The sequence below is a fragment of the Anastrepha ludens genome, chromosome X (assembly GCF_028408465.1).
Source record: "Anastrepha ludens isolate Willacy chromosome X, idAnaLude1.1, whole genome shotgun sequence".
Lineage (NCBI taxonomy): Eukaryota > Metazoa > Arthropoda > Insecta > Diptera > Tephritidae > Anastrepha > Anastrepha ludens.
The window spans coordinates 96,638,250-96,660,186 of NC_071503.1; the positions used below are offsets into that span (position 1 = coordinate 96,638,250).

The 21,937-nt window shown below is 36.7% G+C and overlaps 3 protein-coding genes across 3 annotated transcripts; all 3 read left to right on the forward strand.

Moving 5' to 3' along the window:
- Positions 1–1,977: 1,977 nt before the first annotated feature.
- On the forward strand, positions 1,978–4,616 carry LOC128870395 (uncharacterized). Its single transcript, XM_054113010.1, has 2 exons — positions 1,978–2,608; positions 2,701–4,616. The coding sequence occupies exons 1-2, from the start codon at positions 1,978–1,980 to the stop codon at positions 4,614–4,616; spliced, it is 2,547 nt and encodes an 848-aa protein (XP_053968985.1).
- A 2,622-nt stretch (positions 4,617–7,238) lies between these two features.
- On the forward strand, positions 7,239–9,877 carry LOC128870396 (uncharacterized). The gene is made up of 2 exons (XM_054113011.1): positions 7,239–7,869; positions 7,962–9,877. The coding sequence occupies exons 1-2, from the start codon at positions 7,239–7,241 to the stop codon at positions 9,875–9,877; spliced, it is 2,547 nt and encodes an 848-aa protein (XP_053968986.1).
- A 2,623-nt stretch (positions 9,878–12,500) lies between these two features.
- Positions 12,501–15,139, forward strand: LOC128870397 (uncharacterized). Its single transcript, XM_054113012.1, has 2 exons — positions 12,501–13,131; positions 13,224–15,139. The coding sequence occupies exons 1-2, from the start codon at positions 12,501–12,503 to the stop codon at positions 15,137–15,139; spliced, it is 2,547 nt and encodes an 848-aa protein (XP_053968987.1).
- The last annotated feature ends 6,798 nt before the right edge of the window (positions 15,140–21,937 follow it).

The following is a 21,937-nucleotide window of genomic DNA, read 5'->3' on the forward strand; positions in this document are numbered from 1 at the left end:
AATGTAATGTAAGTCAACATGGAAATGGCCAAAACGAACAGGATATTTTTTTTTTCAAAAACAGCCTCCACTTTTTACCCGTCAGAACAATTACAATTAATGAAAACAAATATATAATAGATACAGGAGCAAATTTAAGCTTAATTGATAATAATATAAAATATTTCAAAAGAAATTTATTACACTAACCGATTGATTTAGTACAATAACAAAAAAAGATGTTATTAGATTTGAAGTAGTAACTGACTCTCCTGATGAATTTAATCTATCAGGAAATGCGAAAATTAAGTGGAAGCTGACAGAATTAAAACGAAGAAAATATATATGTCATTATTTACTAAACTGTTTTAATACGATGATAAATTTGATGGATGGATATATAACATTTAATCAAAGGATAACGAAATTTATTTTTAATCCATACAGTAATCTTGAAATTTGTACATTGGAGAGTTGCGAATTTGAATTGGATAGAATTCAGCTAGATCATTTAAATGAAGAAGAATATAGGGATGTTATGAATCTTTTAAAAAGATATTTATTAACAAAAACATGCGTAGTATACTTAGATGATATACTAATATTTAGCACTTCACTTAAAGAACATGTTAAGGCTATAACTGACATTTGTAAAGTACTGGAGCAGACAAACTTAAAAATCCAGATTGACAAATGCAACTTCATGAAAAAACAGACAGAATTTGTGGGACACATTCTGACAAAAGAAGGACTCAAGCCAAACCCTAACAAGATAAAAGTGATTCAATTATTAAAAATCCCTGAAACGGAGAATTAAATCAAAAGTTTCTTAGGCTAAACAGATTACTATAGAAAATTTGTAAAAGACTATGCTAAGGTAGCACAGCCGATAACAAAGTACCTAAAGAAAGATGTAAAGATAAATACGAAAGCTCCAAAATACATATATAAGGGCGTTTGAAAAATGAAAAGCATTAATTAGCTCTCATCCTATCCTAATATATTCAAATTTCGAGAAAACATTTACACTTACTACAGATGCATCGAATTACCCAATAGGAGCGAACCTATTGCAGGAAGGACACCCGTTATGTTTTGCATCTAGGACATTGAATAATCTCGAGCGAAATTAACAACAGATAAAGAGTTTTTAGCCATATTATGGAGTGTGAACTACTTACGACCATACCTCTATGGTAGAAGACTTAAAGTTTTGACCACCAACCTATTAAATTTATGCACACAAACTGCATTATATAAAGAAAGAAATTGTAAACAAATATAGAACACAAATCATATTAATAAACAAGAAAGTGGAAGAAATAAAAATGTTGCATGGAAATAGAATAATTTTTATAGTAGAATCTGACTTCAGTAAAATTGGCGAAATATGTAGAAAATATATTGTAAAAGGAAAGGTAGAAATATTTTCTGAATTATCCGAACATAGTTACAATATAGTCCAGGAAAAGTTAATAGCGATTGTCACCTGATGTGGCAACGCTGCCATAAGCTTAAAAAATACATCCCTGTGGACGTCCGTCCAGTTGAGCGTAGTACCCGTTACCGGCAACACCCGAAGTTGGATAATATATTGAAATAATTGAAATACGGTCTTGGATATACAAAAACGAAATAAATGAGATATATATAGCATTAAAAGTGTAGTCGTGTTTATATTGGTAAAAGTTGGCTATAGTGACTGAGGTACTCGTGGGCAGATGACAATTTTCAGAAGTGGATTATGAGCAACCGCCTGAGACTTCGCTGACAACGCGCCGTTAAATTGAGACTCCGCTGGCAAAATCGTTTAAATTTGCTACGCGTACGTGTATTTTGTTGTTGCGAAATTCAACGAAATCGATAATCCGAAACCGGAAGTGAAGTGAACGAAGAAAAATACTTCTAACCGAAAAAGTTCGAAAAAAAATTCGAAGTCGCAAATTGGTCCGAAGCAAAATGCCATTACGCAGCCGAAAAGTATGTGATTTAAAAAAGATGTGCCGTGATGCTGGTTTACCAGTAACGGGTAACAAAAATCAACTAATTGAACGGTTGATGGACAACAATGTATCCGAAAGCGAAAGTGATACTCAAAGTGTTGTAATGCAGCGGTTATCGTCTTTAGAAAAAACTCTTTCGGACTTAGTGCTACAACAAAAACAAAATACAACGACATCAAATAATTTTGTACCACCAATATCGTCTTCACCGGTAAATGTTATTGGTAATATGGAAAAGTCCGCTCCAACCGTAACGAGTACATATACCGTGATGCATCCACAAGTATTACCGAACGCATACAATAGTCAACATTCGCTGTGGACAACCGCTCAAGAGCCCAGCAATGTTAATTTCCCCGAATTTTCTCAATCGGGACACGTCGCGTTTGTGCCGCAATCAAATGCATATGTTTCGCACGCTTGTATGCAAGCACCACCGACTTTCCCCCCACCGACATTTGTGCCACCAGTGACATCCGCGCCGTATGCAACGTACCAGAATCCGTCAGTACCGTACACATTCGATTACGTTCGCGCACCGCCGGTAGTACCGAATTATCACAATCCATACGAGAATGTGCGCGATATTGTTGAACTTTTACCCGTTTTTGACCCATCGTCCGATCGTTCGTTAACATCAAAACAATTCGTAAAACGCGTTGAAAATCTGAGAAGTGTATATGGGTGGAGAGAAAACACACTTTTGTTTGCCGTACAGCAAAAGATGCGGGATCAGCAAAATATTGGGTTGATTCTCTGCAAGACGTGTTTATTTCGTGGGCAGAATTCGTTCATAAATTTCTGCTAAACTTTCCGTGCATCGAAAATGAAGCCGATGTGCATCTTAAGATGGCACAAACGAAACGGCAAAACAATGAGTCCGCTCAAGAGTTTTATTACCGCATGCTTGCCTTAGGTTCAAAAGGTGGGTTATCCGACTCGAGTATTGCGCGCCATATTATAAACGGCATTAATGATTCAGACTTACGTAAGAAAATTTCTAATAACTATACGCATTGTCAAGATTTACTAAGTGACATTATAAACTTTAATATTTATAACGAAGTGAAAACCGCGCCACCTAAAATGGTATTCAAAACAAACGCGTCGATAGAAAAACCGCCGAATCGAAAGTTTGCGGTTACAGAAAATCAAAAGCCACAAACACCTTTACCACTCGAAAAAGTTAAGTGCTATAACTGCTTTAAATTTGGACATTATTCCGTAAATTGTGCCGAGCCACAACGGAAGTCGCGCTGTGAAAAGTGCCAACGCACAACGCATAAAACCGCAGACTGTTATCTAAAAACTGAAAACCGCATTAATATAATTGATCAGCGCGCATGTGATGGTAAAATAGTTAAAACAATCAAAGTGAATGGTATAGAAACTCTAGCATTTGTGGACCCTGGTAGTAGTCGTACACTTATTCGTAAAACATTCGCGCGTAAAATCGGAGACGTGCGTGAGCAACTCACAATATTGAAAGGGTTCGCGGACGGACAATATGCTAGTACCGAAATTGTAAGTGCGATAATAGAAATTGACGGTAATAATAATCCAACTATTATGCCTGTCATTGACGATGATTTCTTGTGTGAATCCGTATTGTTGGGACGAGACGTATTGTGCCGCGCGGGTAATCGCTTGGTTATTGAACAAGATCAGTGCCGCATAGAAGACATAAATAAAATTGACGTTACAAATGATTTAAGTGTAATTGATCGCCAGAGCTTGCAACAACTACTAACACAACACACTGATGTTTTTGCAAGAAATTTATCTGAAATTGGTAAGTGTGATGTTGCAAAAATGAGTATCGAATTAAACATCAACATACCAATTTGCCTTAAGCCGTACCGTATTCCGTTCGCTAAACGCGCGATCGTTTCCGAAATCGTATCTGAATTATTGAGCAACAATATAATTCGACCGAGTGAGTCATCTTACGCCGCGCCAGTTGTTCTCGTCGAAAAAAAGAATGGCGAACATCGCTTATGTGTGGACTACCGCAGTCTAAACAAAGTTACTATAAAAAGACCTTATCCCATGCCGATCATGGAAGAACAGTTCGCGCAACTTGCCGGAAATAATTTTTTTACAACGCTTGATCTACGTACCGGGTATCATCAAATTGAAATAGATGAATCCTCAAAAAAATATACCGCTTTCGTAACTACTGACGGCCACTACGAATACAACCGCATGCCGTTCGGTCTGGTAAACGCGCCCGCTGTGTTCCAATGTATGATGGATAAAATTATTGCACAAATGCCGCGCGGTGAAGTGTTAGCATATTTGGATGACGTTATTATTCCAAGTAAAACTATTGACGAAGGACTTAAGCGACTCGAAAAATTTATAAAAATATTAAAACGTTATGGACTTACATTGCGCATGGACAAATGTAAATTTCTTAAAAATGAAATTGAGCATTTGGGCCATGTAATTAATAGAAACGGTATAACGCCGGGTAAACGTAAAGTAGCCGCGATCGCAGATTTTCCGCCGCCTAAAAACGTCACAGAGCTCCGAAGATTTCTGGGTCTTACTGGATTTTTCCGAAAATTCGTGCCCAACTATTCGTTTATAGTCAAACCAATAACGCAGCTGCTACGTAAAGAAGAACAATAAAAGTTTGTGTGGGGCGAAGCGCAGCAACGATCGTTTACTGAGTTAATACAAAAACTGTGCAATGAACCACTTCTTGCGCTCTACGATTCGTCCGCTCAGCATGAGGTGCATACCGATGCGTCTAGTGTTGGGCTGGCAGGAGTTATGCTGCAAACATCTGATGGCAAAAAGTGGCAACCAGTGTTTTATTATAGCCGACATTGCACAACTCATAATTAACATAATCAAAATACAAATAATTATAAAAACAATAATAATTTTAATAGATACAATTATCAGGGTCAGAATAATTTTAACCCGCGCTACTATCAGGAACGAAATTATAATAACAATTTTAATCAATCAGGAAAATATCGACCCCAATATAGTAGAGATAATAATAATAATTCGGCCAATTTGCAGAGGGTTCCTCAGGTAGGAAACCCAAATCTCAGCCAAAATTGCTGGAATCAACCTAACACTAACAATATGGAAATAAATCAATGTCATATGATGGGTAATTCCCAACATCTCGCTCAGGTAGGACACCCTAGGCCAAATTTCTGCCAAAATCTCTTAGTCAACCTAGGCAAGACCAAAGCGAAATGAGGGAATCAGGGAATCAATCAACAATTGCTGTCAAGACATGCGGAGTTAAATTTATGTCAATGTAATGTAAGTCAACATGGAAATGGCCAAAACGAACAGGATATTTTTTTTTCAAAAACAGCCTCCACTTTTTACCCGTCAGAACAATTACAATTAATGAAAACAAATATATAATAGATACAGGAGCAAATTTAAGCTTAATTGATAATAATATAAAATATTTCAAAAGAAATTTATTACACTAACCGATTGATTTAGTACAATAACAAAAAAAGATGTTATTAGATTTGAAGTAGTAACTGACTCTCCTGATGAATTTAATCTATCAGGAAATGCGAAAATTAAGTGGAAGCTGACAGAATTAAAACGAAGAAAATATATATTTCATTATTTACTAAACTGTTTTAATACGATGATAAATTTGATGGATGGATATATAACATTTAATCAGAGGATAACGAAATTTATTTTTAATCCATACAGTAATCTTGAAATTTGTACATTGGAGAGTTGCGAATTTGAATTGGATAGAATTCAGCTAGATCATTTAAATGAAGAAGAATATAGGGATGTTATGAATCTTTTAAAAAGATATTTATTAACAAAAACATGCGTAGTATACTTAGATGATATACTAATATTTAGCACTTCACTTAAAGAACATGTTAAGGCTATAACTGACATTTGTAAAGTACTGGAGCAGACAAACTTAAAAATCCAGATTGACAAATGCAACTTCATGAAAAAACAGACAGAATTTGTGGGACACATTCTGACAAAAGAAGGACTCAAGCCAAACCCTAACAAGATAAAAGTGATTCAATTATTAAAAATCCCTGAAACGGAGAATTAAATCAAAAGTTTCTTAGGCTAAACAGATTACTATAGAAAATTTGTAAAAGACTATGCTAAGGTAGCACAGCCGATAACAAAGTACCTAAAGAAAGATGTAAAGATAAATACGAAAGCTCCAAAATACATATATAAGGGCGTTTGAAAAATGAAAAGCATTAATTAGCTCTCATCCTATCCTAATATATTCAAATTTCGAGAAAACATTTACACTTACTACAGATGCATCGAATTACCCAATAGGAGCGAACCTATTGCAGGAAGGACACCCGTTATGTTTTGCATCTAGGACATTGAATAATCTCGAGCGAAATTAACAACAGATAAAGAGTTTTTAGCCATATTATGGAGTGTGAACTACTTACGACCATACCTCTATGGTAGAAGACTTAAAGTTTTGACCACCAACCTATTAAATTTATGCACACAAACTGCATTATATAAAGAAAGAAATTGTAAACAAATATAGAACACAAATCATATTAATAAACAAGAAAGTGGAAGAAATAAAAATGTTGCATGGAAATAGAATAATTTTTATAGTAGAATCTGACTTCAGTAAAATTGGCGAAATATGTAGAAAATATATTGTAAAAGGAAAGGTAGAAATATTTTCTGAATTATCCGAACATAGTTACAATATAGTCCAGGAAAAGTTAATAGCGATTGTCACCTGATGTGGCAACGCTGCCATAAGCTTAAAAAATACATCCCTGTGGACGTCCGTCCAGTTGAGCGTAGTACCCGTTACCGGCAACACCCGAAGTTGGATAATATATTGAAATAATTGAAATACGGTCTTGGATATACAAAAACGAAATAAATGAGATATATATAGCATTAAAAGTGTAGTCGTGTTTATATTGGTAAAAGTTGGCTATAGTGACTGAGGTACTCGTGGGCAGATGACAATTTTCAGAAGTGGATTATGAGCAACCGCCTGAGACTTCGCTGACAAAGCGCCGTTAAATTGAGACTCCGCTGGCAAAATCGTTTAAATTTGCTACGCGTACGTGTATTTTGTTGTTGCGAAATTCAACGAAATCGATAATCCGAAACCGGAAGTGAAGTGAACGAAGAAAAATACTTCTAACCGAAAAAGTTCGAAAAAAAATTCGAAGTCGCAAATTGGTCCGAAGCAAAATGCCATTACGCAGCCGAAAAGTATGTGATTTAAAAAAGATGTGCCGTGATGCTGGTTTACCAGTAACGGGTAACAAAAATCAACTAATTGAACGGTTGATGGACAACAATGTATCCGAAAGCGAAAGTGATACTCAAAGTGTTGTAATGCAGCGGTTATCGTCTTTAGAAAAAACTCTTTCGGACTTAGTGCTACAACAAAAACAAAATACAACGACATCAAATAATTTTGTACCACCAATATCGTCTTCACCGGTAAATGTTATTGGTAATATGGAAAAGTCCGCTCCAACCGTAACGAGTACATATACCGTGATGCATCCACAAGTATTACCGAACGCATACAATAGTCAACATTCGCTGTGGACAACCGCTCAAGAGCCCAGCAATGTTAATTTCCCCGAATTTTCTCAATCGGGACACGTCGCGTTTGTGCCGCAATCAAATGCATATGTTTCGCACGCTTGTATGCAAGCACCACCGACTTTCCCCCCACCGACATTTGTGCCACCAGTGACATCCGCGCCGTATGCAACGTACCAGAATCCGTCAGTACCGTACACATTCGATTACGTTCGCGCACCGCCGGTAGTACCGAATTATCACAATCCATACGAGAATGTGCGCGATATTGTTGAACTTTTACCCGTTTTTGACCCATCGTCCGATCGTTCGTTAACATCAAAACAATTCGTAAAACGCGTTGAAAATCTGAGAAGTGTATATGGGTGGAGAGAAAACACACTTTTGTTTGCCGTACAGCAAAAGATGCGGGATCAGCAAAATATTGGGTTGATTCTCTGCAAGACGTGTTTATTTCGTGGGCAGAATTCGTTCATAAATTTCTGCTAAACTTTCCGTGCATCGAAAATGAAGCCGATGTGCATCTTAAGATGGCACAAACGAAACGGCAAAACAATGAGTCCGCTCAAGAGTTTTATTACCGCATGCTTGCCTTAGGTTCAAAAGGTGGGTTATCCGACTCGAGTATTGCGCGCCATATTATAAACGGCATTAATGATTCAGACTTACGTAAGAAAATTTCTAATAACTATACGCATTGTCAAGATTTACTAAGTGACATTATAAACTTTAATATTTATAACGAAGTGAAAACCGCGCCACCTAAAATGGTATTCAAAACAAACGCGTCGATAGAAAAACCGCCGAATCGAAAGTTTGCGGTTACAGAAAATCAAAAGCCACAAACACCTTTACCACTCGAAAAAGTTAAGTGCTATAACTGCTTTAAATTTGGACATTATTCCGTAAATTGTGCCGAGCCACAACGGAAGTCGCGCTGTGAAAAGTGCCAACGCACAACGCATAAAACCGCAGACTGTTATCTAAAAACTGAAAACCGCATTAATATAATTGATCAGCGCGCATGTGATGATAAAATAGTTAAAACAATCAAAGTGAATGGTATAGAAACTCTAGCATTTGTGGACCCTGGTAGTAGTCGTACACTTATTCGTAAAACATTCGCGCGTAAAATCGGAGACGTGCGTGAGCAACTCACAATATTGAAAGGGTTCGCGGACGGACAATATGCTAGTACCGAAATTGTAAGTGCGATAATAGAAATTGACGGTAATAATAATCCAACTATTATGCCTGTCATTGACGATGATTTCTTGTGTGAATCCGTATTGTTGGGACGAGACGTATTGTGCCGCGCGGGTAATCGCTTGGTTATTGAACAAGATCAGTGCCGCATAGAAGACATAAATAAAATTGACGTTACAAATGATTTAAGTGTAATTGATCGCCAGAGCTTGCAACAACTACTAACACAACACGCTGATGTTTTTGCAAGAAATTTATCTGAAATTGGTAAGTGTGATGTTGCAAAAATGAGTATCGAATTAAACATCAACATACCAATTTGCCTTAAGCCGTACCGTATTCCGTTCGCTAAACGCGCGATCGTTTCCGAAATCGTATCTGAATTATTGAGCAACAATATAATTCGACCGAGTGAGTCATCTTACGCCGCGCCAGTTGTTCTCGTCGAAAAAAAGAATGGCGAACATCGCTTATGTGTGGACTACCGCAGTCTAAACAAAGTTACTATAAAAAGACCTTATCCCATGCCGATCATGGAAGAACAGTTCGCGCAACTTGCCGGAAATAATTTTTTTACAACGCTTGATCTACGTACCGGGTATCATCAAATTGAAATAGATGAATCCTCAAAAAAATATACCGCTTTCGTAACTACTGACGGCCACTACGAATACAACCGCATGCCGTTCGGTCTGGTAAACGCGCCCGCTGTGTTCCAATGTATGATGGATAAAATTATTGCACAAATGCCGCGCGGTGAAGTGTTAGCATATTTGGATGACGTTATTATTCCAAGTAAAACTATTGACGAAGGACTTAAGCGACTCGAAAAATTTATAAAAATATTAAAACGTTATGGACTTACATTGCGCATGGACAAATGTAAATTTCTTAAAAATGAAATTGAGCATTTGGGCCATGTAATTAATAGAAACGGTATAACGCCGGGTAAACGTAAAGTAGCCGCGATCGCAGATTTTCCGCCGCCTAAAAACGTCACAGAGCTCCGAAGATTTCTGGGTCTTACTGGATTTTTCCGAAAATTCGTGCCCAACTATTCGTTTATAGTCAAACCAATAACGCAGCTGCTACGTAAAGAAGAACAATAAAAGTTTGTGTGGGGCGAAGCGCAGCAACGATCGTTTACTGAGTTAATACAAAAACTGTGCAATGAACCACTTCTTGCGCTCTACGATTCGTCCGCTCAGCATGAGGTGCATACCGATGCGTCTAGTGTTGGGCTGGCAGGAGTTATGCTGCAAACATCTGATGGCAAAAAGTGGCAACCAGTGTTTTATTATAGCCGACATTGCACAACTCATAATTAACATAATCAAAATACAAATAATTATAAAAACAATAATAATTTTAATAGATACAATTATCAGGGTCAGAATAATTTTAACCCGCGCTACTATCAGGAACGAAATTATAATAACAATTTTAATCAATCAGGAAAATATCGACCCCAATATAGTAGAGATAATAATAATAATTCGGCCAATTTGCAGAGGGTTCCTCAGGTAGGAAACCCAAATCTCAGCCAAAATTGCTGGAATCAACCTAACACTAACAATATGGAAATAAATCAATGTCATATGATGGGTAATTCCCAACATCTCGCTCAGGTAGGACACCCTAGGCCAAATTTCTGCCAAAATCTCTTAGTCAACCTAGGCAAGACCAAAGCGAAATGAGGGAATCAGGGAATCAATCAACAATTGCTGTCAAGACATGCGGAGTTAAATTTATGTCAATGTAATGTAAGTCAACATGGAAATGGCCAAAACGAACAGGATATTTTTTTTTTCAAAAACAGCCTCCACTTTTTACCCGTCAGAACAATTACAATTAATGAAAACAAATATATAATAGATACAGGAGCAAATTTAAGCTTAATTGATAATAATATAAAATATTTCAAAAGAAATTTATTACACTAACCGATTGATTTAGTACAATAACAAAAAAAGATGTTATTAGATTTGAAGTAGTAACTGACTCTCCTGATGAATTTAATCTATCAGGAAATGCGAAAATTAAGTGGAAGCTGACAGAATTAAAACGAAGAAAATATATATTTCATTATTTACTAAACTGTTTTAATACGATGATAAATTTGATGGATGGATATATAACATTTAATCAGAGGATAACGAAATTTATTTTTAATCCATACAGTAATCTTGAAATTTGTACATTGGAGAGTTGCGAATTTGAATTGGATAGAATTCAGCTAGATCATTTAAATGAAGAAGAATATAGGGATGTTATGAATCTTTTAAAAAGATATTTATTAACAAAAACATGCGTAGTATACTTAGATGATATACTAATATTTAGCACTTCACTTAAAGAACATGTTAAGGCTATAACTGACATTTGTAAAGTACTGGAGCAGACAAACTTAAAAATCCAGATTGACAAATGCAACTTCATGAAAAAACAGACAGAATTTGTGGGACACATTCTGACAAAAGAAGGACTCAAGCCAAACCCTAACAAGATAAAAGTGATTCAATTATTAAAAATCCCTGAAACGGAGAATTAAATCAAAAGTTTCTTAGGCTAAACAGATTACTATAGAAAATTTGTAAAAGACTATGCTAAGGTAGCACAGCCGATAACAAAGTACCTAAAGAAAGATGTAAAGATAAATACGAAAGCTCCAAAATACATATATAAGGGCGTTTGAAAAATGAAAAGCATTAATTAGCTCTCATCCTATCCTAATATATTCAAATTTCGAGAAAACATTTACACTTACTACAGATGCATCGAATTACCCAATAGGAGCGAACCTATTGCAGGAAGGACACCCGTTATGTTTTGCATCTAGGACATTGAATAATCTCGAGCGAAATTAACAACAGATAAAGAGTTTTTAGCCATATTATGGAGTGTGAACTACTTACGACCATACCTCTATGGTAGAAGACTTAAAGTTTTGACCACCAACCTATTAAATTTATGCACACAAACTGCATTATATAAAGAAAGAAATTGTAAACAAATATAGAACACAAATCATATTAATAAACAAGAAAGTGGAAGAAATAAAAATGTTGCATGGAAATAGAATAATTTTTATAGTAGAATCTGACTTCAGTAAAATTGGCGAAATATGTAGAAAATATATTGTAAAAGGAAAGGTAGAAATATTTTCTGAATTATCCGAACATAGTTACAATATAGTCCAGGAAAAGTTAATAGCGATTGTCACCTGATGTGGCAACGCTGCCATAAGCTTAAAAAATACATCCCTGTGGACGTCCGTCCAGTTGAGCGTAGTACCCGTTACCGGCAACACCCGAAGTTGGATAATATATTGAAATAATTGAAATACGGTCTTGGATATACAAAAACGAAATAAATGAGATATATATAGCATTAAAAGTGTAGTCGTGTTTATATTGGTAAAAGTTGGCTATAGTGACTGAGGTACTCGTGGGCAGATGACAATTTTCAGAAGTGGATTATGAGCAACCGCCTGAGACTTCGCTGACAACGCGCCGTTAAATTGAGACTCCGCTGGCAAAATCGTTTAAATTTGCTACGCGTACGTGTATTTTGTTGTTGCGAAATTCAACGAAATCGATAATCCGAAACCGGAAGTGAAGTGAACGAAGAAAAATATTTCTAACCGAAAAAGTTCGAAAAAAAATTCGAAGTCGCAAATTGGTCCGAAGCAAAATGCCATTACGCAGCCGAAAAGTATGTGATTTAAAAAAGATGTGCCGTGATGCTGGTTTACCAGTAACGGGTAACAAAAATCAACTAATTGAACGGTTGATGGACAACAATGTATCCGAAAGCGAAAGTGATACTCAAAGTGTTGTAATGCAGCGGTTATCGTCTTTAGAAAAAACTCTTTCGGACTTAGTGCTACAACAAAAACAAAATACAACGACATCAAATAATTTTGTACCACCAATATCGTCTTCACCGGTAAATGTTATTGGTAATATGGAAAAGTCCGCTCCAACCGTAACGAGTACATATACCGTGATGCATCCACAAGTATTACCGAACGCATACAATAGTCAACATTCGCTGTGGACAACCGCTCAAGAGCCCAGCAATGTTAATTTCCCCGAATTTTCTCAATCGGGACACGTCGCGTTTGTGCCGCAATCAAATGCATATGTTTCGCACGCTTGTATGCAAGCACCACCGACTTTCCCCCCACCGACATTTGTGCCACCAGTGACATCCGCGCCGTATGCAACGTACCAGAATCCGTCAGTACCGTGCACATTCGATTACGTTCGCGCACCGCCGGTAGTACCGAATTATCACAATCCATACGAGAATGTGCGCGATATTGTTGAACTTTTACCCGTTTTTGACCCATCGTCCGATCGTTCGTTAACATCAAAACAATTCGTAAAACGCGTTGAAAATCTGAGAAGTGTATATGGGTGGAGAGAAAACACACTTTTGTTTGCCGTACAGCAAAAGATGCGGGATCAGCAAAATATTGGGTTGATTCTCTGCAAGACGTGTTTATTTCGTGGGCAGAATTCGTTCATAAATTTCTGCTAAACTTTCCGTGCATCGAAAATGAAGCCGATGTGCATCTTAAGATGGCACAAACGAAACGGCAAAACAATGAGTCCGCTCAAGAGTTTTATTACCGCATGCTTGCCTTAGGTTCAAAAGGTGGGTTATCCGACTCGAGTATTGCGCGCCATATTATAAACGGCATTAATGATTCAGACTTACGTAAGAAAATTTCTAATAACTATACGCATTGTCAAGATTTACTAAGTGACATTATAAACTTTAATATTTATAACGAAGTGAAAACCGCGCCACCTAAAATGGTATTCAAAACAAACGCGTCGATAGAAAAACCGCCGAATCGAAAGTTTGCGGTTACAGAAAATCAAAAGCCACAAACACCTTTACCACTCGAAAAAGTTAAGTGCTATAACTGCTTTAAATTTGGACATTATTCCGTAAATTGTGCCGAGCCACAACGGAAGTCGCGCTGTGAAAAGTGCCAACGCACAACGCATAAAACCGCAGACTGTTATCTAAAAACTGAAAACCGCATTAATATAATTGATCAGCGCGCATGTGATGGTAAAATAGTTAAAACAATCAAAGTGAATGGTATAGAAACTCTAGCATTTGTGGACCCTGGTAGTAGTCGTACACTTATTCGTAAAACATTCGCGCGTAAAATCGGAGACGTGCGTGAGCAACTCACAATATTGAAAGGGTTCGCGGACGGACAATATGCTAGTACCGAAATTGTAAGTGCGATAATAGAAATTGACGGTAATAATAATCCAACTATTATGCCTGTCATTGACGATGATTTCTTGTGTGAATCCGTATTGTTGGGACGAGACGTATTGTGCCGCGCGGGTAATCGCTTGGTTATTGAACAAGATCAGTGCCGCATAGAAGACATAAATAAAATTGACGTTACAAATGATTTAAGTGTAATTGATCGCCAGAGCTTGCAACAACTACTAACACAACACACTGATGTTTTTGCAAGAAATTTATCTGAAATTGGTAAGTGTGATGTTGCAAAAATGAGTATCGAATTAAACATCAACATACCAATTTGCCTTAAGCCGTACCGTATTCCGTTCGCTAAACGCGCGATCGTTTCCGAAATCGTATCTGAATTATTGAGCAACAATATAATTCGACCGAGTGAGTCATCTTACGCCGCGCCAGTTGTTCTCGTCGAAAAAAAGAATGGCGAACATCGCTTATGTGTGGACTACCGCAGTCTAAACAAAGTTACTATAAAAAGACCTTATCCCATGCCGATCATGGAAGAACAGTTCGCGCAACTTGCCGGAAATAATTTTTTTACAACGCTTGATCTACGTACCGGGTATCATCAAATTGAAATAGATGAATCCTCAAAAAAATATACCGCTTTCGTAACTACTGACGGCCACTACGAATACAACCGCATGCCGTTCGGTCTGGTAAACGCGCCCGCTGTGTTCCAATGTATGATGGATAAAATTATTGCACAAATGCCGCGCGGTGAAGTGTTAGCATATTTGGATGACGTTATTATTCCAAGTAAAACTATTGACGAAGGACTTAAGCGACTCGAAAAATTTATAAAAATATTAAAACGTTATGGACTTACATTGCGCATGGACAAATGTAAATTTCTTAAAAATGAAATTGAGCATTTGGGCCATGTAATTAATAGAAACGGTATAACGCCGGGTAAACGTAAAGTAGCCGCGATCGCAGATTTTCCGCCGCCTAAAAACGTCACAGAGCTCCGAAGATTTCTGGGTCTTACTGGATTTTTCCGAAAATTCGTGCCCAACTATTCGTTTATAGTCAAACCAATAACGCAGCTGCTACGTAAAGAAGAACAATAAAAGTTTGTGTGGGGCGAAGCGCAGCAACGATCGTTTACTGAGTTAATACAAAAACTGTGCAATGAACCACTTCTTGCGCTCTACGATTCGTCCGCTCAGCATGAGGTGCATACCGATGCGTCTAGTGTTGGGCTGGCAGGAGTTATGCTGCAAACATCTGATGGCAAAAAGTGGCAACCAGTGTTTTATTATAGCCGACATTGCACAACTCATAATTAACATAATCAAAATACAAATAATTATAAAAACAATAATAATTTTAATAGATACAATTATCAGGGTCAGAATAATTTTAACCCGCGCTACTATCAGGAACGAAATTATAATAACAATTTTAATCAATCAGGAAAATATCGACCCCAATATAGTAGAGATAATAATAATAATTCGGCCAATTTGCAGAGGGTTCCTCAGGTAGGAAACCCAAATCTCAGCCAAAATTGCTGGAATCAACCTAACACTAACAATATGGAAATAAATCAATGTCATATGATGGGTAATTCCCAACATCTCGCTCAGGTAGGACACCCTAGGCCAAATTTCTGCCAAAATCTCTTAGTCAACCTAGGCAAGACCAAAGCGAAATGAGGGAATCAGGGAATCAATCAACAATTGCTGTCAAGACATGCGGAGTTAAATTTATGTCAATGTAATGTAAATCAACATGGAAATGGCCAAAACGAACAGGATATTTTTTTTTTCAAAAACAGCCTCCACTTTTTACCCGTCAGAACAATTACAATTAATGAAAACAAATATATAATAGATACAGGAGCAAATTTAAGCTTAATTGATAATAATATAAAATATTTCAAAAGAAATTTATTACACTAACCGATTGATTTAGTACAATAACAAAAAAAGATGTTATTAGATTTGAAGTAGTAACTGACTCTCCTGATGAATTTAATCTATCAGGAAATGCGAAAATTAAGTGGAAGCTGACAGAATTAAAACGAAGAAAATATATATGTCATTATTTACTAAACTGTTTTAATACGATGATAAATTTGATGGATGGATATATAACATTTAATCAGAGGATAACGAAATTTATTTTTAATCCATACAGTAATCTTGAAATTTGTACATTGGAGAGTTGCGAATTTGAATTGGATAGAATTCAGCTAGATCATTTAAATGAAGAAGAATATAGGGATGTTATGAATCTTTTAAAAAGATATTTATTAACAAAAACATGCGTAGTATACTTAGATGATATACTAATATTTAGCACTTCACTTAAAGAACATGTTAAGGCTATAACTGACATTTGTAAAGTACTGGAGCAGACAAACTTAAAAATCCAGATTGACAAATGCAACTTCATGAAAAAACAGACAGAATTTGTGGGACACATTCTGACAAAAGAAGGACTCAAGCCAAACCCTAACAAGATAAAAGTGATTCAATTATTAAAAATCCCTGAAACGGAGAATTAAATCAAAAGTTTCTTAGGCTAAACAGATTACTATAGAAAATTTGTAAAAGACTATGCTAAGGTAGCACAGCCGATAACAAAGTACCTAAAGAAAGATGTAAAGATAAATACGAAAGCTCCAAAATACATATATAAGGGCGTTTGAAAAATGAAAAGCATTAATTAGCTCTCATCCTATCCTAATATATTCAAATTTCGAGAAAACATTTACACTTACTACAGATGCATCGAATTACCCAATAGGAGCGAACCTATTGCAGGAAGGACACCCGTTATGTTTTGCATCTAGGACATTGAATAATCTCGAGCGAAATTAACAACAGATAAAGAGTTTTTAGCCATATTATGGAGTGTGAACTACTTACGACCATACCTCTATGGTAGAAGACTTAAAGTTTTGACCACCAACCTATTAAATTTATGCACACAAACTGCATTATATAAAGGAAGAAATTGTAAACAAATGTAGAACACAAATCATATTAATAAACAAGAAAGTGGAAGAAATAAAAATGTTGCATGGAAATAGAATAATTTTTATAGTAGAATCTGACTTCAGTAAAATTGGCGAAATATGTAGAAAATATATTGTAAAAGGAAAGGTAGAAATATTTTCTGAATTATCAGAACATAGTTACAATATAGTCCAGGAAAAGTTAATAGCGATTGTCACCTGATGTGGCAACGCTGCCATAAGCTTAAAAAATACATCCCTGTTGACGTCCGTCCAGTTGAGCGTAGTACCCGTTACCGGCAACACCCGAAGTTGGATAATATATTGAAATAATTGAAATACGGTCTTGGTTATACAAAAACGAAATAAATGAGATATATATAGCATTAAAAGTGTAGTCGTGTTTATATTGGTAAAAGTTGGCTATAGTGACTGAGGTACTCGTGGGCAGATGACAATTTTCAGAAGTGGATTATGAGCAACCGCCTGAGACTTCGCTGACAACGCGCCGTTAAATTGAGACTCCGCTGGCAAAATCGTTTAAATTTGCTACGCGTACGTGTATTTTGTTGTTGCGAAATTCAACGAAATCGATAATCCGAAACCGGAAGTGAAGTGAACGAAGAAAAATACTTCTAACCGAAAAAGTTCGAAAAAAAATTCGAAGTCGCAAATTGGTCCGAAGCAAAATGCCATTACGCAGCCGAAAAGTATGTGATTTAAAAAAGATGTGCCGTGATGCTGGTTTACCAGTAACGGGTAACAAAAATCAACTAATTGAACGGTTGATGGACAACAATGTATCCGAAAGCGAAAGTGATACTCAAAGTGTTGTAATGCAGCGGTTATCGTCTTTAGAAAAAACTATTTCGGACTTAGTGCTACAACAAAAACAAAATACAACGACATCAAATAATTTTGTACCACCAATATCGTCTTCACCGGTAAATGTTATTGGTAATATGGAAAAGTCCGCTCCAACCGTAACGAGTACATATACCGTGATGCATCCACAAGTATTACCGAACGCATACAATAGTCAACATTCGCTGTGGACAACCGCTCAAGAGCCCAGCAATGTTAATTTCCCCGAATTTTCTCAATCGGGACACGTCGCGTTTGTGCCGCAATCAAATGCATATGTTTCGCACGCTTGTATGCAAGCACCACCGACTTTCCCCCCACCGACATTTGTGCCACCAGTGACATCCGCGCCGTATGCAACGTACCAGAATCCGTCAGTACCGTGCACATTCGATTACGTTCGCGCACCGCCGGTAGTACCGAATTATCACAATCCATACGAGAATGTGCGCGATATTGTTGAACTTTTACCCGTTTTTGACCCATCGTCCGATCGTTCGTTAACATCAAAACAATTCGTAAAACGCGTTGAAAATCTGAGAAGTGTATATGGGTGGAGAGAAAACACACTTTTGTTTGCCGTACAGCAAAAGATGCGGGGATCAGCAAAATATTGGGTTGATTCTCTGCAAGACGTGTTTATTTCGTGGGCAGAATTCGTTCATAAATTTCTGCTAAACTTTCCGTGCATCGAAAATGAAGCCGATGTGCATCTTAAGATGGCACAAACGAAACGGCAAAACAATGAGTCCGCTCAAGAGTTTTATTACCGCATGCTTGCCTTAGGTTCAAAAGGTGGGTTATCCGACTCGAGTATTGCGCGCCATATTATAAACGGCATTAATGATTCAGACTTACGTAAGAAAATTTCTAATAACTATACGCATTGTCAAGATTTACTAAGTGACATTATAAACTTTAATATTTATAACGAAGTGAAAACCGCGCCACCTAAAATGGTATTCAAAACAAACGCGTCGATAGAAAAACCGCCGAATCGAAAGTTTGCGGTTACAGAAAATCAAAAGCCACAAACACCTTTACCACTCGAAAAAGTTAAGTGCTATAACTGCTTTAAATTTGGACATTATTCCGTAAATTGTGCCGAGCCACAACGGAAGTCGCGCTGTGAAAAGTGCCAACGCACAACGCATAAAACCGCAGACTGTTATCTAAAAACTGAAAACCGCATTAATATAATTGATCAGCGCGCATGTGATGATAAAATAGTTAAAACAATCAAAGTGAATGGTATAGAAACTCTAGCATTTGTGGACCCTGGTAGTAGTCGTACACTTATTCGTAAAACATTCGCGCGTAAAATCGGAGACGTGCGTGAGCAACTCACAATATTGAAAGGGTTCGCGGACGGATAATATGCTAGTACCGAAATTGTAAGTGCGATAATAGAAATTGACGGTAATAATAATCCAACTATTATGCCTGTCATTGACGATGATTTCTTGTGTGAATCCGTATTGTTGGGACGAGACGTATTGTGCCGCGCGGGTAATCGCTTGGTTATTGAACAAGATCAGTGCCGCATAGAAGACATAAATAAAATTGACGTTACAAATGATTTAAGTGTAATTGATCGCCAGAGCTTGCAACAACTACTAACACAACACGCTGATGTTTTTGCAAGAAATTTATCTGAAATTGGTAAGTGTGATGTTGCAAAAATGAGTATCGAATTAAACATCAACATACCAATTTGCCTTAAGCCGTACCGTATTCCGTTCGCTAAACGCGCGATCGTTTCCGAAATCGTATCTGAATTATTGAGCAACAATATAATTCGACCGAGTGAGTCATCTTACGCCGCGCCAGTTGTTCTCGTCGAAAAAAAGAATGGCGAACATCGCTTATGTGTGGACTACCGCAGTCTAAACAAAGTTACTATAAAAAGACCTTATCCCATGCCGATCATGGAAGAACAGTTCGCGCAACTTGCCGGAAATAATTTTTTTACAACGCTTGATCTACGTACCGGGTATCATCAAATTGAAATAGATGAATCCTCAAAAAAATATACCGCTTTCGTAACTACTGACGGCCACTACGAATACAACCGCATGCCGTTCGGTCTAGTAAACGCGCCCGCTGTGTTCCAATGTATGATGGATAAAATTATTGCACAAATGCCGCGCGGTGAAGTGTTAGCATATTTGGATGACGTTATTATTCCAAGTAAAACTATTGACGAAGGACTTAAGCGACTCGAAAAATTTATAAAAATATTAAAACGTTATGGACTTACATTGCGCATGGACAAATGTAAATTTCTTAAAAATGAAATTGAGCATTTGGGCCATGTAATTAATAGAAACGGTATAACGCCGGGTAAACGTAAAGTAGCCGCGATCGCAGATTTTCCGCCGCCTAAAAACGTCACAGAGGTCCGAAGATTTCTGGGTCTTACTGGATTTTTCCGAAAATTCGTGCCCAACTATTCGTTTATAGTCAAACCAATAACGCAGCTGCTACGTAAAGAAGAACAATAAAAGTTTGTGTGGGGCGAAGCGCAGCAACGATCGTTTACTGAGTTAATACAAAAACTGTGCAATGAACCACTTCTTGCGCTCTACGATTCGTCCGCTCAGCATGAGGTGCATACCGATGCGTCTAGTGTTGGGCTGGCAGGAGTTATGCTGCAAACATCTGATGGCAAAAAGTGGCAACCAGTGTTTTATTATAGCCGACATTGCACAACTCATAATTAACATAATCAAAATACAAATAATTATAAAAACAATAATAATTTTAATAGATACAATTATCAGGGTCAGAATAATTTTAACCCGCGCTACTATCAGGAACGAAATTATAATAACAATTTTAATCAATCAGGAAAATATCGACCCCAATATAGTAGAGATAATAATAATAATTCGGCCAATTTGCAGAGGGTTCCTCAGGTAGGAAACCCAAATCTCAGCCAAAATTGCTGGAATCAACCTAACACTAACAATATGGAAATAAATCAATGTCATATGATGGGTAATTCCCAACATCTCGCTCAGGTAGGACACCCTAGGCCAAATTTCTGCCAAAATCTCTTAGTCAACCTAGGCAAGACCAAAGCGAAATGAGGGAATCAGGGAATCAATCAACAATTGCTGTCAAGACATGCGGAGTTAAATTTATGTCAATGTAATGTAAGTCAACATGGAAATGGCCAAAACGAACAGGATATTTTTTTTTTCAAAAACAGCCTCCACTTTTTACCCGTCAGAACAATTACAATTAATGAAAACAAATATATAATAGATACAGGAGCAAATTTAAGCTTAATTGATAATAATATAAAATATTTCAAAAGAAATTTATTACACTAACCGATTGATTTAGTACAATAACAAAAAAAGATGTTATTAGATTTGAAGTAGTAACTGACTCTCCTGATGAATTTAATCTATCAGGAAATGCGAAAATTAAGTGGAAGCTGACAGAATTAAAACGAAGAAAATATATATGTCATTATTTACTAAACTGTTTTAATACGATGATAAATTTGATGGATGGATATATAACATTTAATCAAAGGATAACGAAATTTATTTTTAATCCATACAGTAATCTTGAAATTTGTACATTGGAGAGTTGCGAATTTGAATTGGATAGAATTCAGCTAGATCATTTAAATGAAGAAGAATATAGGGATGTTATGAATCTTTTAAAAAGATATTTATTAACAAAAACATGCGTAGTATACTTAGATGATATACTAATATTTAGCACTTCACTTAAAGAACATGTTAAGGCTATAACTGACATTTGTAAAGTACTGGAGCAGACAAACTTAAAAATCCAGATTGACAAATGCAACTTCATGAAAAAACAGACAGAATTTGTGGGACACATTCTGACAAAAGAAGGACTCAAGCCAAACCCTAACAAGATAAAAGTGATTCAATTATTAAAAATCCCTGAAACGGAGAATTAAATCAAAAGTTTCTTAGGCTAAACAGATTACTATAGAAAATTTGTAAAAGACTATGCTAAGGTAGCACAGCCGATAACAAAGTACCTAAAGAAA